The sequence below is a fragment of the Ochotona princeps genome, chromosome 10, assembly GCF_030435755.1.
Source record: "Ochotona princeps isolate mOchPri1 chromosome 10, mOchPri1.hap1, whole genome shotgun sequence".
Lineage (NCBI taxonomy): Eukaryota > Metazoa > Chordata > Mammalia > Lagomorpha > Ochotonidae > Ochotona > Ochotona princeps.
In genome coordinates, this window is record NC_080841.1 from 29126 (window position 1) to 49803 (window position 20678).

Here is a 20678-nt window from a genome sequence, read left to right on the forward strand (position 1 = left end):
ACAAGAATACTTTAAAATATCATGTCTTCCCAACATGAGGCAGAAAATCTAGGAACAAGTGGACATCTTGTGATGCAACTGCTGTTGTCAGCTCTTGCTTACAACCTGTAAGCACGTCCTCCTTCTCACCTGTTGGCCATTAGGGTTAGTGGTGAATTAAGTCTGTAATTATATAGTAGACTGAAACTATGTCTTTGCAAAAATTAAACATAAAAGGAAAGAAGGAAGAAGCGGGATTGAGGGAGGGAGGGAAGTATTTTTCCTTAGAACTGTACCCATAAAATCTGTCTCTGTATATTAATAAAAACTTGAAAGATTACTCTCATTTATGTACAAATACAAACCTTTACTTCAAGGGAAAGAGAGTGAGTGAGTGCTCCTATTCCTTTGTGCACTCCCTAAATGTGCACAACAGCTGGAACTGGGCTAAAGTCAGGGAGTCATGGACCCAAGCTGGGTCTCCCACACGCACGGCAGGAATCCAATTTCCTGTGCCATCACTGCTGCCCTTCAGGGTGCACATTACCAGGCAAGAGTTGAGAGAGAAGGTACGAAAGCCAGGTGCCTGAAGATGGAGTGTGGTGTCACGTGCATCTTAACTGTTAGACCAAAAGCTGCTGCTCCTCACTCCTGCATCCCTTACACTGATTACATATAAACCGGTAATACGTTAGTTTAAAATAAAATACAGTGGGCCCGGCGGCGTGGTCTAGCGGCTAAAGTCCTCGCCTTGAAAGCCCCGGGATCCCATATGGGCGCCGGTTCTAATCCCGGCAGCTCCACTTCCCATCCAGCTCCCTGCTTGTGGCCTGGGAAAGCAGTTGAGGACGGCCCAATGCTTTGGGACACTGCACCCGCGTGGGAGACCCGGAGGAGGTTCCAGGTTCCCGGCATTGGATCGGCGCGCATCGGCCCGTTGCGGCTCACTTGGGGAGTGAATCATCGGACGGAAGATCCTCTCTGTCTCTCCTCCTCTGTGTATATCTGGCTGTAATAAAAAAAAAATGAATAAAATCTAAAAAAAAAAAAAATAAAAAAAAAATAAATAAAATACAGTGGGGCCAGTGCAGTGGCTCTCTCACTAACCCTCCACCTGCAAGTACAGACATCCCATATGGGTGCTAGTTAGTGTCCCAACTGCTCCACTTGCCTTCCAGCTCCCTGTTGATGGCCTGGAAAGCAGTAAAGGAGGGTACAAAGCCTTAGAATCTTGCACCCACACGGGAGAGCCAGAAGAGGCCCCTGGCTACTGGCTTCCGATCAGTTCAGCTCCTGTCATTCTAGCCATTTGGGGAGTGAACCAGCAGATGGAAGATCTTTCTCTGTCTCTCCTTCTCTCTGAAAATCTGCCTTTCCAATAAAAATTTTGAAATCTTAAAAAAAAATACAATAAGTTCAATTGTTGCTATATTTTTAGTATGGCTCCAGGAACCTTAGAAATGATCTAAGTGGCTCCCATCCAACTCCTACCGGGAAGCACTGTTCCAGAGACAGCTCTGCTGAGAAAAGAGCTAAATGCCCTCAAGGCACCTCACAGGAACTTACAGGGCACCATGCTATTTCCCTTCAGAGCATGCACATCTCAGTGAGCACAAAATAGTTCAAAACACACAGCATCAAGGAGAGGAATCACAGAATGCATTTCTTATACATCATATTTGTTTGCATTTGAAAATAACAAATACGGAATAATTTTTTAAAGATTTACTTTGTTTTTTATTGGAAAGTCAGATGCACAGAGAGGAGGAGAAACAGAGAGGCAGATCTTTCATTTGCTGATTCAATCCCCAAGCAGTCACAATGGCTGGAGCTGAGCCAATCTGAAGCCAGGAGTCAGGGGTCTCCTCCGAGTCTCCTACATGGTTATAGGATCTTATGGCTTTGGGCCATCCTTGGCTGCTTTCCCAGGCCACAAACAAGGAGCTGGACAGGAAGTGAGACCACTGGGATTAGAACTGGTACCCATATGGGATCCCAGTGTGTGTAACGTGAGGACTTTAGCCACTAGGCTACTGCACAGGGCCCCAGAATATTTTTAATTAAAAAAAAAAAAAAAAAAAAAAACTATGAGCGCAAAACATTAGTCACAACTAGGTGAGAACAGAACTACCACACACAGAGAGGAAAATCAGTAAGAAAATACAGCAAAGGTTGTGTCTGGGTGTAATTTTTAATTTGGGTTTCTTGTTTGATTTTTTTCTTCGTGTAAAATTCTTCTATTTTTCTTTAATGTAACTACTGTAACTACTTTTATAAAATCTACATCTACAGTCTAGTTTGCTGTTTGATATAAACCTGTAGTATGTGTGTGTGTGAGAGAGAGAGAGAGCAAGCAAGCCTGAACAAGCCTTGAAGGGGTAAACCCTCCAACACCCTTATGCTGAGCTCCCAGCTAGCTCCCTGCTACAACAGCTTCTGATCTGCAAATCACCAGACACCACCCAGCACGCACTTTCACAGGAGGACTTGGAGTTTTTACCTATGTCACTAAAGAGATAAACATTTTGTAATAGCCCATCATGTTCCAAATGCAATTATTTCTCTTCAATCAGCACAAGTTTAGAGACAGCATGGTTCTCCACCCAAAGAAATAAGCAGCCTGGCTACCCAGAACCTCCGCTTCCAAAGCAAGTGGTGACACTTGTACATCCAGAGTGTCCCATGGGGGTCTGATGGCCCTGTGCATGTGTAGTCATTAAACCCTCTCTGACTCATTGAAAACATCTCTACTTCAACTTCTAGTCAACAAAAACATCCAGCCCTGATTCCCTTAGTTTAAACAATCAGGAAATATCATCTGAAAGGGCAAGATTGGCAAGACTGAGGTCCCTGAGTGACTTGTTAAGGCTAAGGTTTACTAAGACCACAGCTTAGTGCAACACTCAGGTTTCCGGTCCCTCACTCATTCTCTGCAAGGCCAACCCGCGTGACTGGCTAGGATACATCCCTTCAACAAACCTCCCTGAGAAAACTCCAGAGGAAGGATGAGGCAGCCTCAAAAAATAGCAAGGCCACTTACCTAAAAACTAAAGTACTTGGCTCCCTTTAGTAAAAACTGTACAACTTAGAAAGGTACAAGAAGAGTACGCAGCCAGGCAATCTGACTAAAGCAAAACCCAGGGACAGTGACTGAGAACAAATAGAAAAATTGACTCTCACAGCCAGTATACACCCTATTGCTATCACAGCCTCTCCCTCCTGGAGTGGGGAGAGTACCTGGGACAGATGCTGACTATTTAAAAATACAAAAACACAACTTCAAGCAACATGAAATCAAAGGCTGGCAACAAAGGTGACAAAGGAACTTATACAAACTTGCAACCCTCGATGCTGAAGTCTGTGAACTCTCTGAGCCTAGAGACCTTGCAAATCACTTAACTGGAATGCAATATCAGATGAAAACAATGTGGGAATTTAAAAAAATCTGCTTTGGTTTTTAATCAGGTTAGCATAATGACAATTTTCTTCTCTTTTAAAAAACTTCAGTCGGAGAATCAAGATGGCGGAATAGGGTAAGGACACGTTTATACAGACGGAAACAACATTTAATCAGGATGAAACAGAGAGGACATATTTCAGGTAATAGGAAAGGACAGAACAACAGCAGAGGGGTACCTGGAGACTGACAGACACAGGAAAGCAGCGGACACAACAGTGTGGTGTTGCAGTGACTGATACTCCAGCAGCATTCAGCTGACGGTGATCTGAACTCCACCAGCAGCCAGAACTCCACCAGCAACCAGGTGGGAAGGGACTTTCACTGGGAGCTTGGGAGGTGAATCCAGACAAAGAACTGTCCGTCCTGCTGGTACGTTTGATTTGACCAAGAGCCGAGAAAGAGCAACAGATCTCAGACAGGCAGTGTGAGAACAGGGTGGATTTCACAGCCCAGTCAGCCCCATAGAGCTGAATTGGCACCATTTTGCATAAGGAGGCAAATGCAAGGGAAAGGACTGAGCATACGCTGAGCTGGGAGTGAGCTCATTTCCGACTCAGTGATCTGCAGCAACGCTGCATTCTACAGGTTCCACCCAAGACAGGTTGGGGTAGCCCTCGGACCTGATGGCCGGCAGATCAAGAATTCTAGTAATGGTACGTCAGGCGCCATTTTGCACACTGTGGCAATAGCTTTGGGACTGCAGGGGACAACAGTGAACTGCACATGTGCTGAGATTGCGAGAACTCACTGAGTTCCGTGGATTGCACTGGTCCTGCAGGAAAATAATATCGACTGTGGCATCGTACCAGTTAAAATAGGTCCACGTGGCACCCAGACCCTAACCTCCAACAGGTTCCTGCAAGATCAGCGCCACCAACAACCTAATTATATAGGAACCTGGTGTGTCTCTAATCCTGGGACCTGCTCCAACCAGAAGTGGGAGAAAGGTTGCAGAGACAACAGTGCAGCCTCAGCATGGTATCACAGGAGGAGGAAGAGAGTGGTGAGCCAGGAGCTGGGGCTGTGGAGACCACGGTGGAAATCTGACATAAGAACCCAGACCTGGAACTCACTGGAGGTTGTGGCACAAGTGGCTGCAAGCAAAAAGTTGTGTACCAACTGCAATAAGTAAAACCGCATTGCAGGGCCCAGCGTCGTGGCCTAGCGGCTAAAGTCCTTGCCTTGAACATGCCGGGATCCCATATGGGCGCCGGTTCTAATCCCAGCAGCCCCACTTCACGTCCAGCTCTCTGCTTATGGCCTGGAAAAGCAGTTGAGGATGGCCCAAAGCTTTGGAACCCTGCATCTGTGTGGAAGACCTGGAAGAGGTTCCTGGTTCCCGGCTTTGGATTGGCGCAGCACCAGCCATTGCAGCTCACTTGGGGAGTGAATCATAGGAAGGAAGATCTTCCTGTCACTCCTCCTCTCTGTATATCTGACTTTGTAATAAAAATATATAAATCTTTAAAAAAAAAATCACATTGCAGACCTGTGGGTGACACAGCTTAGAAACCTGCCCCAAGGAGAAGACTCTGCTAACCAGAAGTACAATGGTCAAGAGCAAAAGAAGAGACAAAGGCACAATGAATAATACTGAAAACTCCCCTGCAAAGGAGCAAAACCCTATGCTAACTTCAGCATTAACTGAGGAAGACATCGAGAAAATGGGAGGCACAGAATCCATAAGACTCATTTTAAAGATTCTGACCAACAATGAGAAGCTCATGCAAGAGTTCAAAGAATTTAAGTAAGCAATAAAGCAAATCAAGGCTGGTATATCAGAAATTAAGAACACAGTAGAGCAAATTAAAGGTACAGTGGAGAGTCTCCAAAATAGAATGAAGCAAGCAGAAGAAAGAATCTCAGAATTGGAAATATTTCCTGTCATCAGGGGGAAGCAAACAAAAAGCTGGAAGCAGAGCTGGATCAGGCCAAAAAAGGTTCAAGAATTGAAAGACACTGTTAACAGGCCAAATATAAGAGTTATGGGAGTCCCAGATGGTGCAGAAAGAGAAGCTGAGTTTACAAATGTATTTAATGAAATAATAAGGGAAAATTTTCCTATTCTAGAGGAAGAATTGGGAAACAAGATCCAGGAGGGGCACAGAACTCCCAACAGGCTTGATCAAAAGCGATCCTCACCAAGACACATGATTATCAAGCTCTCTTCAACTGAACGTAAGGAAAAGATCCTTAAATGTGCACGTGAAAAAAATCAATTGACATATAAAGGAATGCCAATTAAGCTCACAGGAGATCTCTCACAGGAAATTCTACAGGCAAGAAGAGAATGGAGTGACATATTCCAGATTCTAAAAGAAAAAAATTGTCAGCCTAGGATAACATATCCAGCAAAGCTTTCTTTCGTCTTTGAAAATGAAATAAAATTCTGGGCCCGGCGGTGCGCCCTAGTGGCTGAAGTCCTCACCTTGAACGCCCCGGGATCCCATATGGGCGCCGGTTCTAATCCCGGCAGCTCCACTTCCCATCCAGCTCCCTGCTTGTGGCCTGAGAAAGCAGTCGAGGAAGGCCCAAAGCCTTGGGACACTGCACCCGCGTGGGAGACCTGGAAGAGGTTCCTGGTTCCCGGCACTGGATCGGCTTGCATCGCCACGCACCGGCCCGTTGCGGCTCACTTGGGGAGTGAAACATCGGATGGAAGATCTTCCTCTCTGTCTCTCCTCCTCTCTGTATATCTGACTTTGTAATAAAATAAATAAATCTTTAAAAAAAAAAAGAAAAAGAAAAGCTAAAAGAATTTGCCTCTTTCAAACCTGCCCTACTAATAACACTTCAAGATGTTCTCTTGACAGAGAAGAGGAATAGCACCTACCAACACCAAAGGCAAACAGGAAGAACATCCCAGCAAAATGACAATAGAAGACTAAACCAATGAACAATCCATTGCTAAAAGGTTCTTGATTTTCATTTCTTCAGCTACACATTAGTCATTTAATAGCATGTTATTTAACTTCTTGGTGTTGTTAATTTCTTTTTTCTCCCGGATGCTCATTTTGCTTTGTGGCTCTTCATTTAAGGGAATGTATAGTAGCTGTGTAATGGAGACTGTCATATCTGGTAACATGTCATTTAACTTCATGGCATTGTAAATTTCTATTTTTCTTTCTATTATTGATTTTGTATCATGACTTTTCATTCAAGGGGATGTACAGTAGCTGTCAAATGGAGACTAATATCCAGATGTGAGGATGTAGTGTGGTATGCATTTCTACTTCCAAACAAAGATGGACTTCCAATGAAACTGTTTACTAAATGTTGACAATAGGATTCTGGACTCTCTGCCATTGTCCATGCCCGCAATGATGGACATATGACTGAGTAGGAAGAACTATATGTTAGTAATGATATAGAGGAACTAGGTGGTGGGGGGGGAATTGGGGAGGGGATAAGGGACATGCCAGGAGCCTATGGAACTTTATCATAAAATGATAATAATAATAATAAAATGACTTATCAAAAAAAAGGAAGAGGGAGGGTGGGAAGGACCATTGTTCTTAAACCTGTAAATATGAAATACATGAATGATTTTCATTCTATATGTAGTTCAAAATGCTAGCAAAATGTTCTGGAAATCCAGACTCTTCCAAATTTACTGCTTAGACTAACCATAAAATTGCTAAATTCGTGGTTGGCTCCAACGTCATAAAGATTTTATGTTTCTCTATAAGCTCTTTTATATTTTCTTTTGTATTTACATCTATGATTTATCTCTAATAAATATTTAAATACGAAAAAAAAAATTTCAATCAGTGATTAAAAATCAGACCAGCAAAAGCTGTTAGGGTCAGACCAACAAGTACTAACAGCTTCTCTCAAACAGTCCCAAATTAAAACAAGAATGACTAAAAACTCAGTTCAGTCACATAGCTGAGTATCGTTCAGATCTCAACTCCAGGACAATTCCAAATACTGACTTGTGTTGGAATGCTTCTTTCTTTTTAATTAAAACAAATTAAAGATTCTGGTTATTAGAAAGGCAGAGTTATAAACAGATACAGAGGATCTTGTTTCAGCTGGTTCCCTCTTTAAATAGCCACCACAACTGGAGCTGGACCAGTCTGAAGCCAGGAGCCAGGATTGTCATTTGGGTCTCCCATGTAGGTGCAGGGGCCCAGACACTGGGACTACCTTCTGCTACTTTCCCATGCACATTAGCAGGGAGTGGGATTGGACAAGGAGCAGCCAGGACTTTAACTAGCACCCAGATGGGACACCAGTACTGCGGGCAGTCTACAGCCCCAGCACCAGCCCCTGGAATATTCCTAAGAACACACTTATCAAAGCTTTTCAGCTTATAGAAAATCAATTTGGATCCTACTTTCAATTACACCAGTGAACTTCAATACACTGACTTCTGAATTCCAATGTGTATAATTTGCAAGTATCACCTGAAACTAATGCTAAGGGTCACAAATATCTACCTCACTGCATGACAACAAACTCAAATATTAACATCTACAGAAAGGTCCTTCCAAAAATCTATTACAAAAAAGAACAGAAAGGAAACAACATTGATAAAATAATAATAAGTAGGAAAGCTTCTCTATCAGAGCAGCATCCTGAACTGGCTTGAAACAAAGCATATCCACACCACACTGTGTACAGATGGACAGATGGGTCCTGAAGCTCAGAGAGGCTTCTGAGTCTGGCTACACAACAGAAGTGATGTCTGATAGAAACACAGTACCTGGGTAAAATAGGAAAACATCAAGTTCAGGGATAACCTGAATTTGAAATGGGTCAAAGGCAAATCTCTAGATGTAAACTCCAGCAGAGCAATGGCTTGGTGTACCCTACTGGTGCCGCCTGGCTCGCCAACATCCCATACTAGTGTGCTTGGGTTCGAGGACTGGCTCTGTTCCCAATTCCAGCTTCCTGCAGGCATCAGTGATGGCTCCAGTTCCTGGGTCCCTGTCACACACGGGAGACCTGGTCTGAGCTCTGGGCTCCTGGCTTTAGCTTGGCCCAGTCATCATGACCTGCTTGTCTTTGTCTCTCTCAAGTAAGTAAATATATAAATTTTTGAAAAAAGATTTATTTTCATTGAAAAGGCAGATCAGATTTATTGAGAAGGAGAGACAGAAAGATCTTTCATCTGCTGGGTCACTCCCCTCAACTGGCTGCAATGGCTGGAGCTGCACTGCGCTGATTCGAAACTAGGAGCCAGGAACTTCTTCCGAGTTGTCCACATGGGTGCAGGGTCCCAAGACCTCTAAAAATAAGATCTTTGGCAAACAAAGACCAAGGTTCCTGTCTGAGACGACTTGAAAAGCTATAATGCTAGCACCAGTGTGATCCTAAGTCTTTTTATTTGAGGAAGCTGCTTTCTAGTACATATGTGAAAGACAGCTGGTTCCCTTACATCTCATTATGCTAATCCAAGAGCTTAGCCATACATTTCCAAAATATACAACACATCTTAAAGACACAGGTTTTACAATGGGGGAATCTCAACTGAACTTGAGCTGTGGTTATGCAACAAGGTGGAGGAATCCACCATGGTGGGAGGGTTTGGGGAGGGGTGGGGAGAATCCAAGTACCTATGAAACTGTGTCACATAATACAATGTAATTAATGAATTAAAAATAATAAATAAATAAAAAAAGAAAAAAAGACACAGGTTTTAGTTAACTGATTCTTTCTCAGATATTTAAATTACGAATGTTATTATAAACATCTTGGGACCATTTTTTACATTCCAGTAGATGCATCCTTGCTCTGGAAAATCCTCAGTGGCTGTCACATAGCTGCACATGAAATGCCCCTAGCAGTGGTTACAACAGTTCTAGGAGCCACTCAGATGGCCCGTAAGGCTGCCAGCTAACCCCAACAAAGGCTTCAACAATGCAAACAATTTCCAAATCAAACAGCCAAATTATTCCTATGATAGTAATTCTTCCTTCTGTTTAGAAACGGAGTGCACTAATACACTAAAAGGCAAAACCCAGCTGCCCTGGGAAGCAGGAGGCAGAATAGGCCTCCCACAAACTGGCATTCTGCTGTCTCGCTGCCTGTGCTAAAAAACAAGCCAGACACCCTGAGCATTTGAAAAGCAGGGATTGTTCCTTTCATCCAGAGGAATTATGTGGCAAACTGTCCCTTAACTCACAATAAAGGCGATGGATGCTAGGATGTCTAGCTGCTGCTCACAGGTCTCCCATAAAGATTACACTTCTTACCCTGACGACTTGCCGTGTGCTTGTAATGAAGGCTTTTCTTACACTCAGTTCAGTGGCATCGAGGTTGAATTTTCTAGGGTTTGCTTCAACTATGCGTAGGTCAAAAAGTCAAGGCAAAGTAATTTCATCACCAAAAGCCTAACGACCAACTTCCCATTAAACCCCAGAGTCTGTCCCATGCAGGCAAAATCGGGCTGAAATGTTCTGCAAACTAGTCACCTCGACAGTAGCCACTTTCAGACCTTCCTGCCCACAGCTACAGCGACATCCTGGCCCTGAAAAAGAGCCCAAAATGAAGAGATGCAGCTCCTGTAACTGGACACACCACAGGTTTGCGGCCATCTGAGGCTGAAAGCTGGGGTCTTCCAGACACTTGCCAGTACTCACATCCATCCTTTTCTGACTTCTGGTTGCTTTTCCCGTGGCAGCTTTAACAAGCCTTTTTCAACTGCCATTCCAAACCCCCGTACTGGTGCGAAGATGTGAACCCAACTTCCCACACTCCAAAGGTCAGTCACCTTCAGACAATGCCCCTGCATCCCATCATTAGCCTGGTCATACCCCTACACGACACACAGGGTTCTCTGAACTTCTTGTTACTACTAGCTAATATCTGATCCCTGCCCCACCCCAAATCCTCTGCTTTCACAGATCCAATCTCAGTAATAGACAGGATACCAGGTACACAGTGTACCCTCCCTCGCAGTGTTTGCTGAATGAACATGGAGTTATCAGTTGGAATTTCTGCCTTTTTCTCACAACTTCTTTATTTCCCCCTATCTTTTCCCCTCCCTCCTGTCTGCAAGGAAGAACCATCTCCAGAAACTGTTTTTGATCTCACATCCTCTCCTATCACAGTTCCCTAATATTAGGAAATACACTTGCCTCTTAACAATTTAAAAAGCACTCTTATTATCAGCTGCACATGACCTCTGCCAATAAAAGCCAGCTCCTTTCATGTTTTATCTCACATAGAGGAAAATAAAACAGAACTTACAGCATACAACTCTTATCTTCCATCTAAAGTTTTAGATAAATGGAATTTTCCAATTGAAAAAAAAAAGGCAATTTACAATTCAGCTTTCACAGTGCTTCAGGCTCATCAGACAGACCAGCTGCACACCAACAGCATGGATTAGCCAAATAGATCTACTTTCCCTGAGTGCAGTTTCTTAGTATAAGATTCCTCTCCAACAGACAGTGACATTGTAATGTCACTTCTCACGCAGGAAGACAGGTGATGAAAACCTTCTTTGAACTCTAAGTGCCAGTGTCTAACTGGTCTGTGTATATTTCCGAACAGAAGCTAGTAGTAATGGCCACTAATGTGTATCCAGCACCATTCTGAGGTCTTCATATAGTAGCCTTCAACACCCTCTTTCTACTGAAGAGAAAGCTGAGGCACAGAAAAGTCAACGTGCCCCTAACCACACATTAGGCATGGTGGCTGTGACACTGACATTGTCATCACACAAGCAGCCCCACTCCTGCTTCCCAGCACACAGTTCCACAATCCCTGGATTCTCCTTTGCCACGTGTCTTTTGTGCTAATGAGATAACTAAGGTTCAGAGCTTCTATCCAGGGAACCAACCAGAGTCAGAGTTGGAACTTCTAGCTTCACCCCTTCCTGATCTCTGGGAGGGGAAAGAGGATGTAGGTTGAACTAATAACTGCTCACTGTGGTCAGTGATGTAATCACTTGTGCCTAAGTGGAGCGGGGACAGGATTCAGAGAGCTGAACACAGGAGGTTCCTGTGGGGTGGTGCACCTAGACAGGGCTGGAAGAGCAATCCCCGTTCCCTCCACTTCATCCTGTATGCCTCTGTCACCTGGCTATCCTGTATAAAACATGGATAAATGAAGGCAACGTGTGCCCCTGAGCTGTGTGTGTCCTCCAGCAGATGCATTAACTTCAGGATGACTTGTGACCAGTGGCTGAAGAGAAGCATTCTCACAGGACTGAGTCCTCAATCTTTCTGCTCTGATACCATTTCCAGGTAGAGTACCAGAATGGAGCTTAACTGTCGGATGCCCAGCCCTCCTCATCTGGAGAACTGAGTGGTGTGTGCAGGAAAATCCCTGCACATCTGGTGTCACAGCACTGCGTCAAGTTGATATCATATCCTTTCCCTTGGTGAAGGTGGACTCAAACACCAGCATTCTGTCTCTGAGTTTGAAGTCATAACCACTGCAGCACATGGCCTCTCTGCTACAGGCTTGTCAACCTCAGCTTCCTGCACCACTCACAACATGTCATGCACAGATGTGATCAACAGGTACTGCTCAAAAAAGAGCACATCTATGTGTGGAGACACCTGTCATTTCCCCAAGCACACAGACCAGAGAAGGATATTGATGGTTTCATCAAGGTCTTCCAAATCCCACTCGATGCTGCGCAGATTGTTCCTCAGCTCGTTGGTGGTCCAGTCGATTTCTTCCCTTGTTGCCGTGGAGGGGTCCTGGAGGAGCTCTGTCCATCTCTGAAACAATCCCTGGGCAGTGTTCACTGCTTTCTGGACCTCCCTGCCATCAGGGTAAAAAGAAGAGAGAAAAGTCACAGATGATGATGTCTGTGGGACCCCAGTGTCACTCATGACCACACTGTGTGCTCAGCAATCACCACATTCAGGAAGCTCTTCATGGAAAATATCAAATTCAAAACTTTAAATACATTAAGTGCTATGTTTTCAGCTGATTCTCAGAATAAAACTGTATTTAAACAGGTATAATATCAAGAAGGACACATTTAACTTTTTTTCTAAGGAATGATCTGACAAATCAACTAAAGAGCTGCTGATTCCCATACCTTTCATCTGGTATGGAAAAAGCCCTCACGCAGCCTTTCTTTTCTTGGAGTAGGGACAGTGGGCAGAGTAGAGGGAGGAATACTCTTAAGTACAGCTTCTGTTTCACAGGTTAAATATTTTAATTGGATGTTTTTGAAACCCCAGATCTGGTTGATTTGAAGAAGAAAAAGGAACACACTTTCTCATAACTCAAAATGCCTGGTTTATTTTAAGTGATGAGTATCAGCCATGGTAACAGAGCATCTGTGAAGGCACCTCATCCTAAAGAACACAGAATCACGGAAGCTTCTGACCACAAAGCTGCTGCCATTTCAGCCACCAGCATCCAACAACACTGCAACCAAATTCTACCAAGCAATCTCTAGACGTTTTTGGTCTCAGGACTTTTCAGAATTACCAAAGACTCCCAAAGAAGATAGACTGAAATGTATTGCAAAGATTCCCATTTACTGTACTGGAAATTCAAATAAACATTCTAAAAAATATTTATCAGTTAACTAGAAAAAGAATTCACGCATTACCATAACATTTTAATAATAATAATAATAATAATAATAATAATAATAAAGAATTTCCAGAAAAAAACAAAAACAAGTGAGAATAGTAGCACTGCTTCACAGTTTCGTGATTCTCCTTCATAACTGGCTTCCCATCCATTTGGGGTGAAATGTGTACGAATCCTGCCTTGTACAGGTACACAGATGGAAAATGGTAGAGAACTTAAGTAGTATTCTTGAATAATTGTGTGTGTATATATATACAGAGAGAGAGAGAGAGTATACCCAAACTAGGGTCTGACACGGTAGCCTAGCAGCTAAATTCTTCACCTTGAATCCACCATGATCCCATATGGGTGCCAGTTCTAATCCCGGAGGCCTCACTTCCCATCCAGCTCCCTGCCTGTGCCCTGGGAAGGCAGTCAAGGATGGCCCAAAGCCTTGGAAACCTGCACTTCTGTGGGAGACTCGGAAGAGGCTCTGGGTTCCTAGCTTTGGATTGGATCAGCTCCAGCCATTGCAGCCTCTTGAGGAGTGAATCCACAGAAGGAAGACCTTCCTCTCTGTCTCTCCTCCTCTTTGTATATCTGGCTTTCCAATAAAATAAATAAACCTTAAAAAAAAATAGTATACGAAAACCAGACAAGTCCAGTTTCTTACAGTTTAGCTGCAATGTGGAACCTAAAATAATATCAAAGGAATTTTATACATGTTATTTGTACACATTATAATTTGCTGGTATATTTTATACTCTGAATGGTCCCTTACCCAGGGATGACTTCATAAAATAACATACTGGTTACATGGAAATATCACTTTCTTGACCACAACAGATTTTCCAAACCTCAATTTCATTATATAAGATCCCAAATCATTCATAACATTCACCACCAATCTTATCAGAAAAGCTTAAGTACTGGGAATCTGTGAGATCACAGTGGCTCACACAGGCTTCCCAAACTCCTACCATGAACAAACCCAAGCTCTGATTTATCATCAGTAAAAATACTGTTTTTATGCTGTTTTGTATGATGTAACAAGGCAACATTCATTTTTCAGAAAATATCTGAAGGGTGTTTTTTTTTTAGTTAATTTTCATATGGAAAAAATACAAACATAACTACTTTGTCAGTCATTCTCTAAAATAAAAATTCGACTGTTGAGAGGAGAAACCAACTATTTCAAGAACATATGTGCGAGGGCCCGGTGGCGTGGTCTAGCGGCTAAAGTCCTCGCCTTGAAAGCCCCGGGATCCCATATGGGCGCCGGTTCTAATCCCGGCAGCTCCACTTCCCATCCAGCTCCCTGCTTGTGGCCTGGGAAAGCAGTTGAGGACGCCCCAATGCATTGGGACACTGCACCCGCATGGGAGACCCGGAAGAGGTTCCAGGTTCCCGGCTTCGGATCGGCGCGCATCGGCCCGTTGCGGCTCACTTGGGGAGTGAATCATCGGACGGAAGATCTTCCTCTCTGTCTCTCCTCTGTATATATCTGGCTGTAATAAAATGAATAAATCTTTAAAAAAAAAAAAAAAAGAACATATGTGCGAGAATCAAGATGGCGGAATAGGGTAAGGACACGTTTATACAGACGGAAAAAACATTTAATCAGGATGAAACAGAGAGGACATATTTCAGGTAATAGGAAAGGACAGAACAACAGCAGAGGGGTACCTGGAGACTGACAGACACAGGAAAGCAGCGGACACAACAGTGTGGTGTTGCAGTGACTGATACTCCAGCAGCATTCAGCTGACGGTGATCTGAACTCCACCAGCAGCCAGAACTCCACCAGCAACCAGGTGGGAAGGGACTTTCACTGGGAGCTTGGGAGGTGAATCCAGACAAAGAACTGTCCGTCCTGCTGGTACGTTTGATTTGACCAAGAGCCGAGAAAGAGCAACAGATCTCAGACAGGCAGTGTGAGAACAGGGTGGATTTCACAGCCCAGTCAGCCCCATAGAGCTGAATTGGCACCATTTTGCATAAGGAGGCAAATGCAAGGGAAAGGACTGAGCATACGCTGAGCTGGGAGTGAGCTCATTTCCGACTCAGTGATCTGCAGCAACGCTGCATTCTACAGGTTCCACCCAAGACAGGTTGGGGTAGCCCTCGGACCTGATGGCCGGCAGATCAAGAATTCTAGTAATGGTACGTCAGGCGCCATTTTGCACACTGTGGCAATAGCTTTGGGACTGCAGGGGACAACAGTGAACTGCACATGTGCTGAGATTGCGAGAACTCACTGAGTTCCGTGGATTGCACTGGTCCTGCAGGAAAATAATATCGACTGTGGCATCGTACCAGTTAAAATAGGTCCACGTGGCACCCAGACCCTAACCTCCAACAGGTTCCTGCAAGATCAGCGCCACCAACAACCTAATTATATAGGAACCTGGTGTGTCTCTAATCCTGGGACCTGCTCCAACCAGAAGTGGGAGAAAGGTTGCAGAGACAACAGTGCAGCCTCAGCACGGTATCACAGGAGGAGGAAGAGAGTGGTGAGCCAGGAGCTGGGGCTGTGGAGACCACGGTGGAAATCTGACATAAGAACCCAGACCTGGAACTCACTGGAGGTTGTGGCACAAGTGGCTGCAAGCAAAAAGTTGTGTACCAACTGCAATAAGTAAAACCGCATTGCAGGGCCCAGCGTCGTGGCCTAGCGGCTAAAGTCCTTGCCTTGAACATGCCGGGATCCCATATGGGCGCCGGTTCTAATCCCAGCAGCCCCACTTCACGTCCAGCTCTCTGCTTATGGCCTGGAAAAGCAGTTGAGGATGGCCCAAAGCTTTGGAACCCTGCATCTGTGTGGAAGACCTGGAAGAGGTTCCTGGTTCCCGGCTTTGGATTGGCGCAGCACCAGCCATTGCAGCTCACTTGGGGAGTGAATCATAGGAAGGAAGATCTTCCTGTCACTCCTCCTCTCTGTATATCTGACTTTGTAATAAAAATATATAAATCTTTAAAAAAAAAATCACATTGCAGACCTGTGGGTGACACAGCTTAGAAACCTGCCCCAAGGAGAAGACTCTGCTAACCAGAAGTACAATGGTCAAGAGCAAAAGAAGAGACAAAGGCACAATGAATAATACTGAAAACTCCCCTGCAAAGGAGCAAAACCCTATGCTAACTTCAGCATTAACTGAGGAAGACATCGAGAAAATGGGAGGCACAGAATCCATAAGACTCATTTTAAAGATTCTGACCAACAATGAGAAGCTCATGCAAGAGTTCAAAGAATTTAAGTAAGCAATAAAGCAAATCAAGGCTGGTATATCAGAAATTAAGAACACAGTAGAGCAAATTAAAGGTACAGTGGAGAGTCTCCAAAATAGAATGAAGCAAGCAGAAGAAAGAATCTCAGAATTGGAAATATTTCCTGTCATCAGGGGGAAGCAAACAAAAAGCTGGAAGCAGAGCTGGATCAGGCCAAAAAAGGTTCAAGAATTGAAAGACACTGTTAACAGGCCAAATATAAGAGTTATGGGAGTCCCAGATGGTGCAGAAAGAGAAGCTGAGTTTACAAATGTATTTAATGAAATAATAAGGGAAAATTTTCCTATTCTAGAGGAAGAATTGGGAAACAAGATCCAGGAGGGGCACAGAACTCCCAACAGGCTTGATCAAAAGCGATCCTCACCAAGACACATGATTATCAAGCTCTCTTCAACTGAACGTAAGGAAAAGATCCTTAAATGTGCACGTGAAAAAAATCAATTGACATATAAAGGAATGCCAATTAAGCTCACAGGAGATCTCTCACAGGAAATTCTACAGGCAAGAAGAGAATGGAGTGACATATTCCAGATTCTAAAAGAAAAAAATTGTCAGCCTAGGATAACATATCCAGCAAAGCTTTCTTTCGTCTTTGAAAATGAAATAAAATTCTTCCACAGTAAAGAAAACCTAAAAGAATTTGCCTCTTTCTTTTTTTTTTTTTTTTTAAGATTTATTCATTTTATTACAGCTAGATGTACAGAGAGGAGGAGAGACAGAGAGGAAGATCTTCCGTCCGATGATTCACTCCCCAAGTGAGCCACAAAGGCCGGTGCGTGGCGATCCAAAGCCGGGAACCTGGAACCTCTTCCGGGTCTCCCACGCGGGTGCAGGGTCCCAATGCATTGGGTCGTCCTCAACTGCTTTCCCAGGCCACAAGCAGGGAGCTGGATGGGAAGTGGATTGCCGGGATTAGAACCGGCGCCCATATGGGATCCCGGGGCTTTCAAGGCGAGGACTTTAGCCGCTAGGCCACGCCGCCGGGCCCAAATTTGCCTCTTTCAAACCTGCCCTACTAATGACACTTCAAGATGTTCTCTTGACAGAGAAGAGGAATAGCACCTACCAACACCAAAGGCAAACAGGAAGAACATCCCAGCAAAATGACAATAGAAGACTAAACCAATGAACAATCCATTGCTAAAATGACAGGACCAAAGTATCACCCATTCATATTAAACTCTGAATGTAAATAGCTTAAGCTCAATCAAATGTCATAGATTAATAGACTGGATTAAAAAACAAAACCCATCTGTTTATTGTCTAGAAGAGACACACTTCACCAACAAAAATCAGCAGAAACTATATAGCATGGGTTTTGTTGTTTTCTGTTAGTTTCATCTCTTCAGAACACTTTCTTCTAATTAATCATTCAATGACTCGTAGATCATGCAGTGGCATCATTTTCTTCAAGAAGGTTCTTGATTTTCATTTCTTCAGCTACACATTAGTCATTTAATAGCATGTTATTTAACTTCTTGGTGTTGTTAATTTCTTTTTTCTCCCGGATGCTCATTTTGCTTTGTGGCTCTTCATTTAAGGGAATGTATAGTAGCTGTGTAATGGAGACTGTCATATCTGGTAACATGTCATTTAACTTCATGGCATTGTAAATTTCTATTTTTCTTTCTATTATTGATTTTGTATCATGACTTTTCATTCAAGGGGATGTACAGTAGCTGTCAAATGGAGACTAATATCCAGATGTGAGGATGTAGTGTGGTATGCATTTCTACTTCCAAACAAAGATGGACTTCCAATGAAACTGTTTACTAAATGTTGACAATAGGATTCTGGACTCTCTGCCATTGTCCATGCCCGCAATGATGGACATATGACTGAGTATGAAGAACTATATGTTAATAATATATAGAGGAACTAGGTGGTGGTGGGGGAATTGGGGAGGGGATAAGGGAATATGGAACTATATCATAAAATGATAGCAATAACAATAAAATAAAAAAAAGAACATAAGTGCTTTCCCTAAAGATAATAATCTCATTTCACAACACAGCAAAAATGCTCTATACACATTCTTATTTTGTCACATAAAATATCAAAATGTGTACTAGGAGAAAATAATCACAAATTACATGCTTGAGTAACAATCAGTTTGTGTGAGTGTATATATATACATATATATTATAATAACTTAACAACAAACTCAATTTTAAAATGAGCAAAAAATTTGAAGCCATTATACTAAAGAAACACACATGACAAATGTACATATGACATGAAAAGATGCCCAAACATCATCAGTCATCAGGGAAACACAATCGAAACCACCAGTCAGATACCACAGCATACTTTAAAAGGTTTTACAAACACCAGAAATGGACAAGGCCAAGTGTTGGGAAAGTGGGAAGGGAAATCACTAGGATGTCCATCCATCACTGTTGGGAACACAAAATGAGACCACCATTCTGGAAGGCAGCTTTGCTATTTCCTTTTTTCATTTTTTAAAAACGTTTTATTTCTTTGTTTGAAAGCCAGATTTACATAGGGAAAGGAAGAGAGAGAGAGAGAGAGAGAGCTAGCTTCCATATGCTGGATCATTCCCCAGATGGCTGCAATGGCCAGAACTGGGCCAAGGTGAAGCCAGGAGCCAGGAACTTTTTCTGGGTCTCCCACATGGGATAAGGGGTGCAAACACTTGGGCCACCTTTCACTACTTTCCCAGGCATATTAGTAGGGATCCGGATTGCAACTGGAGCAGCCAGATCTTGAACTAGTGTCCATATGGCAGATGACAATGCTAACTACTGCGCCACACAACCGGCTTCAGTTTTGCTGCTTCTTAGACCATTAAGCCAACAATGTCAGTCCTAGATGTGGAAATTCACATGCACAGAACAACCTGCGCACGCTACCAAACCAGACAGTGATGCAGATGTCCTTCGTTACAGGAATCTGTAAGATACCTGCACAACACAATACCATACAGCAGTGAGGACACAGGAGAATCCCAAGTGCATCACATGGGGTGAAAGGAGCTAGATTCAGACAGTCATATGCTGCAGAACTCTACCAATATAGCATTCTGGAAAATGCTAAACTACAGGAGCACAAAACAGATTACTGGGTAATAGATGCCAGACAGGGGGCAGGAATTAGATGGAACACATGACACTTTTTTTTAAAAATTGGAAAGTCATTGAATCAAGAAGCAATTAACAATCTAAACAGCCCAATAACATGCACTGAGACTGAATCAACAATTATAGCCCTCCCAACCAAGAAAAGCCCGGGACCAGATGGCTTCACTGCTGAATTCTACCAAACGTTCCAAGAGGAATTTACCCCAATCTTACACAAGCTTTTTCAAACAATAGAAAGAGAGGCAATTCTTCCAAACTCGTTCTATGAAGCTAATATCACCTTAATACCAAAGCCAGAGAGAGAAACAACAGAAAAAGAGAACTACAGACCGATATCCTTGATGAACATAGACGCAAAGTTCTTCAATAAAATACTAGCCAACAGGATCCAACAACACATCAGGCAGATCATTCAACCGGACCAAGTGGGATTCATCCCAGGCATGCAGGGATGGTTCAACATTCACAAAACAATAAATGTGACACATCACATCAACAATTTGACTGATAAAAACCATATGATCCTCTCAATAGATGCAGAGAAGGCATTTGATAAAATCCAACACCACTTCATGTTAAAAACCCTAAACAAGATAGGCATAGAAGGAACATTCTACAACACAATCAAAGCAATTTACAATAAACCCAATGCCAGTATCATACTAAATGGGGAAAGATTGGAAGCCTTCCCGCTAAAATCTGGGACTAGACAGGGATGTCCATTCTCACCGCTACTCTTCAATATAGTTTTGGAAGTCCTTGCCAGAGCTATTAGACAAGAAAAAGCAATTAAAGGAATAAAAATTGGAAGTGAGGAATTGAAATTATTGCTATTCGCAGATGACATGATTCTCTACATAGGAGAACCAAAAGACTCAGTCAAAAGACTATTGGAACTCATAAGAGACTTTGGCAGAGTAGCAGGATACAAAATTAATGAACACAAATCGATGGCACTAGTGTATACAAATAATTCCACCGCTGAGAAAGAAATTGTAAGTACAGTTCCCTTTAAAATAGAGGAAAGGAATCTTAAATACCTAGGAATTAAGTTAACTAAAGATGTGAAAGACCTCTATGATGAAAACTATAAATCATTTAAAAAAGAAATAGAAGAAGACCTTGAAAAATGGAGAACCTTACCATGTTCTTGGATTGGCAGGACCAACATTATCAAAATGGCCATATTACCGGGCCTGGCGGCGTGGCATAGCGGCGTGGCCTAGCGGCTAAAGTCCTCGCCTTGAAAGCCCCAGGATCCCATATGGGCGCCGGTTCTAATCCCGGCAGCTCCACTTCCCATCCAGCTCCATGCTTGTGGCCTGGGAAAGCAGTTGAGGACGGCCCAATGCATTGGG

General features: G+C 43.2%; 1 protein-coding gene across 3 annotated transcripts in view; it reads right to left on the bottom strand.

The window, feature by feature from the left end:
* Window positions 1–20678, bottom strand: part of STX6 (syntaxin 6) — a 54998-nt gene that overhangs the window by 17955 nt on the left and 16365 nt on the right. For all 3 annotated transcript variants that reach the window (XR_009246129.1, XM_004578836.3, XM_058668923.1), the window contains exons 2-3: window positions 11994–12163; window positions 9640–9734 (exon numbers count right to left, since the gene is read on the bottom strand). Coding sequence is in view for 2 of the 3 variants with exons in the window: in XM_004578836.3 (XP_004578893.2) it covers window positions 9640–9734; window positions 11994–12163 (265 nt within the window). In the remaining variant the exon portion in view is untranslated. The remainder of the gene's footprint in view (window positions 1–9639; window positions 9735–11993; window positions 12164–20678) is intronic.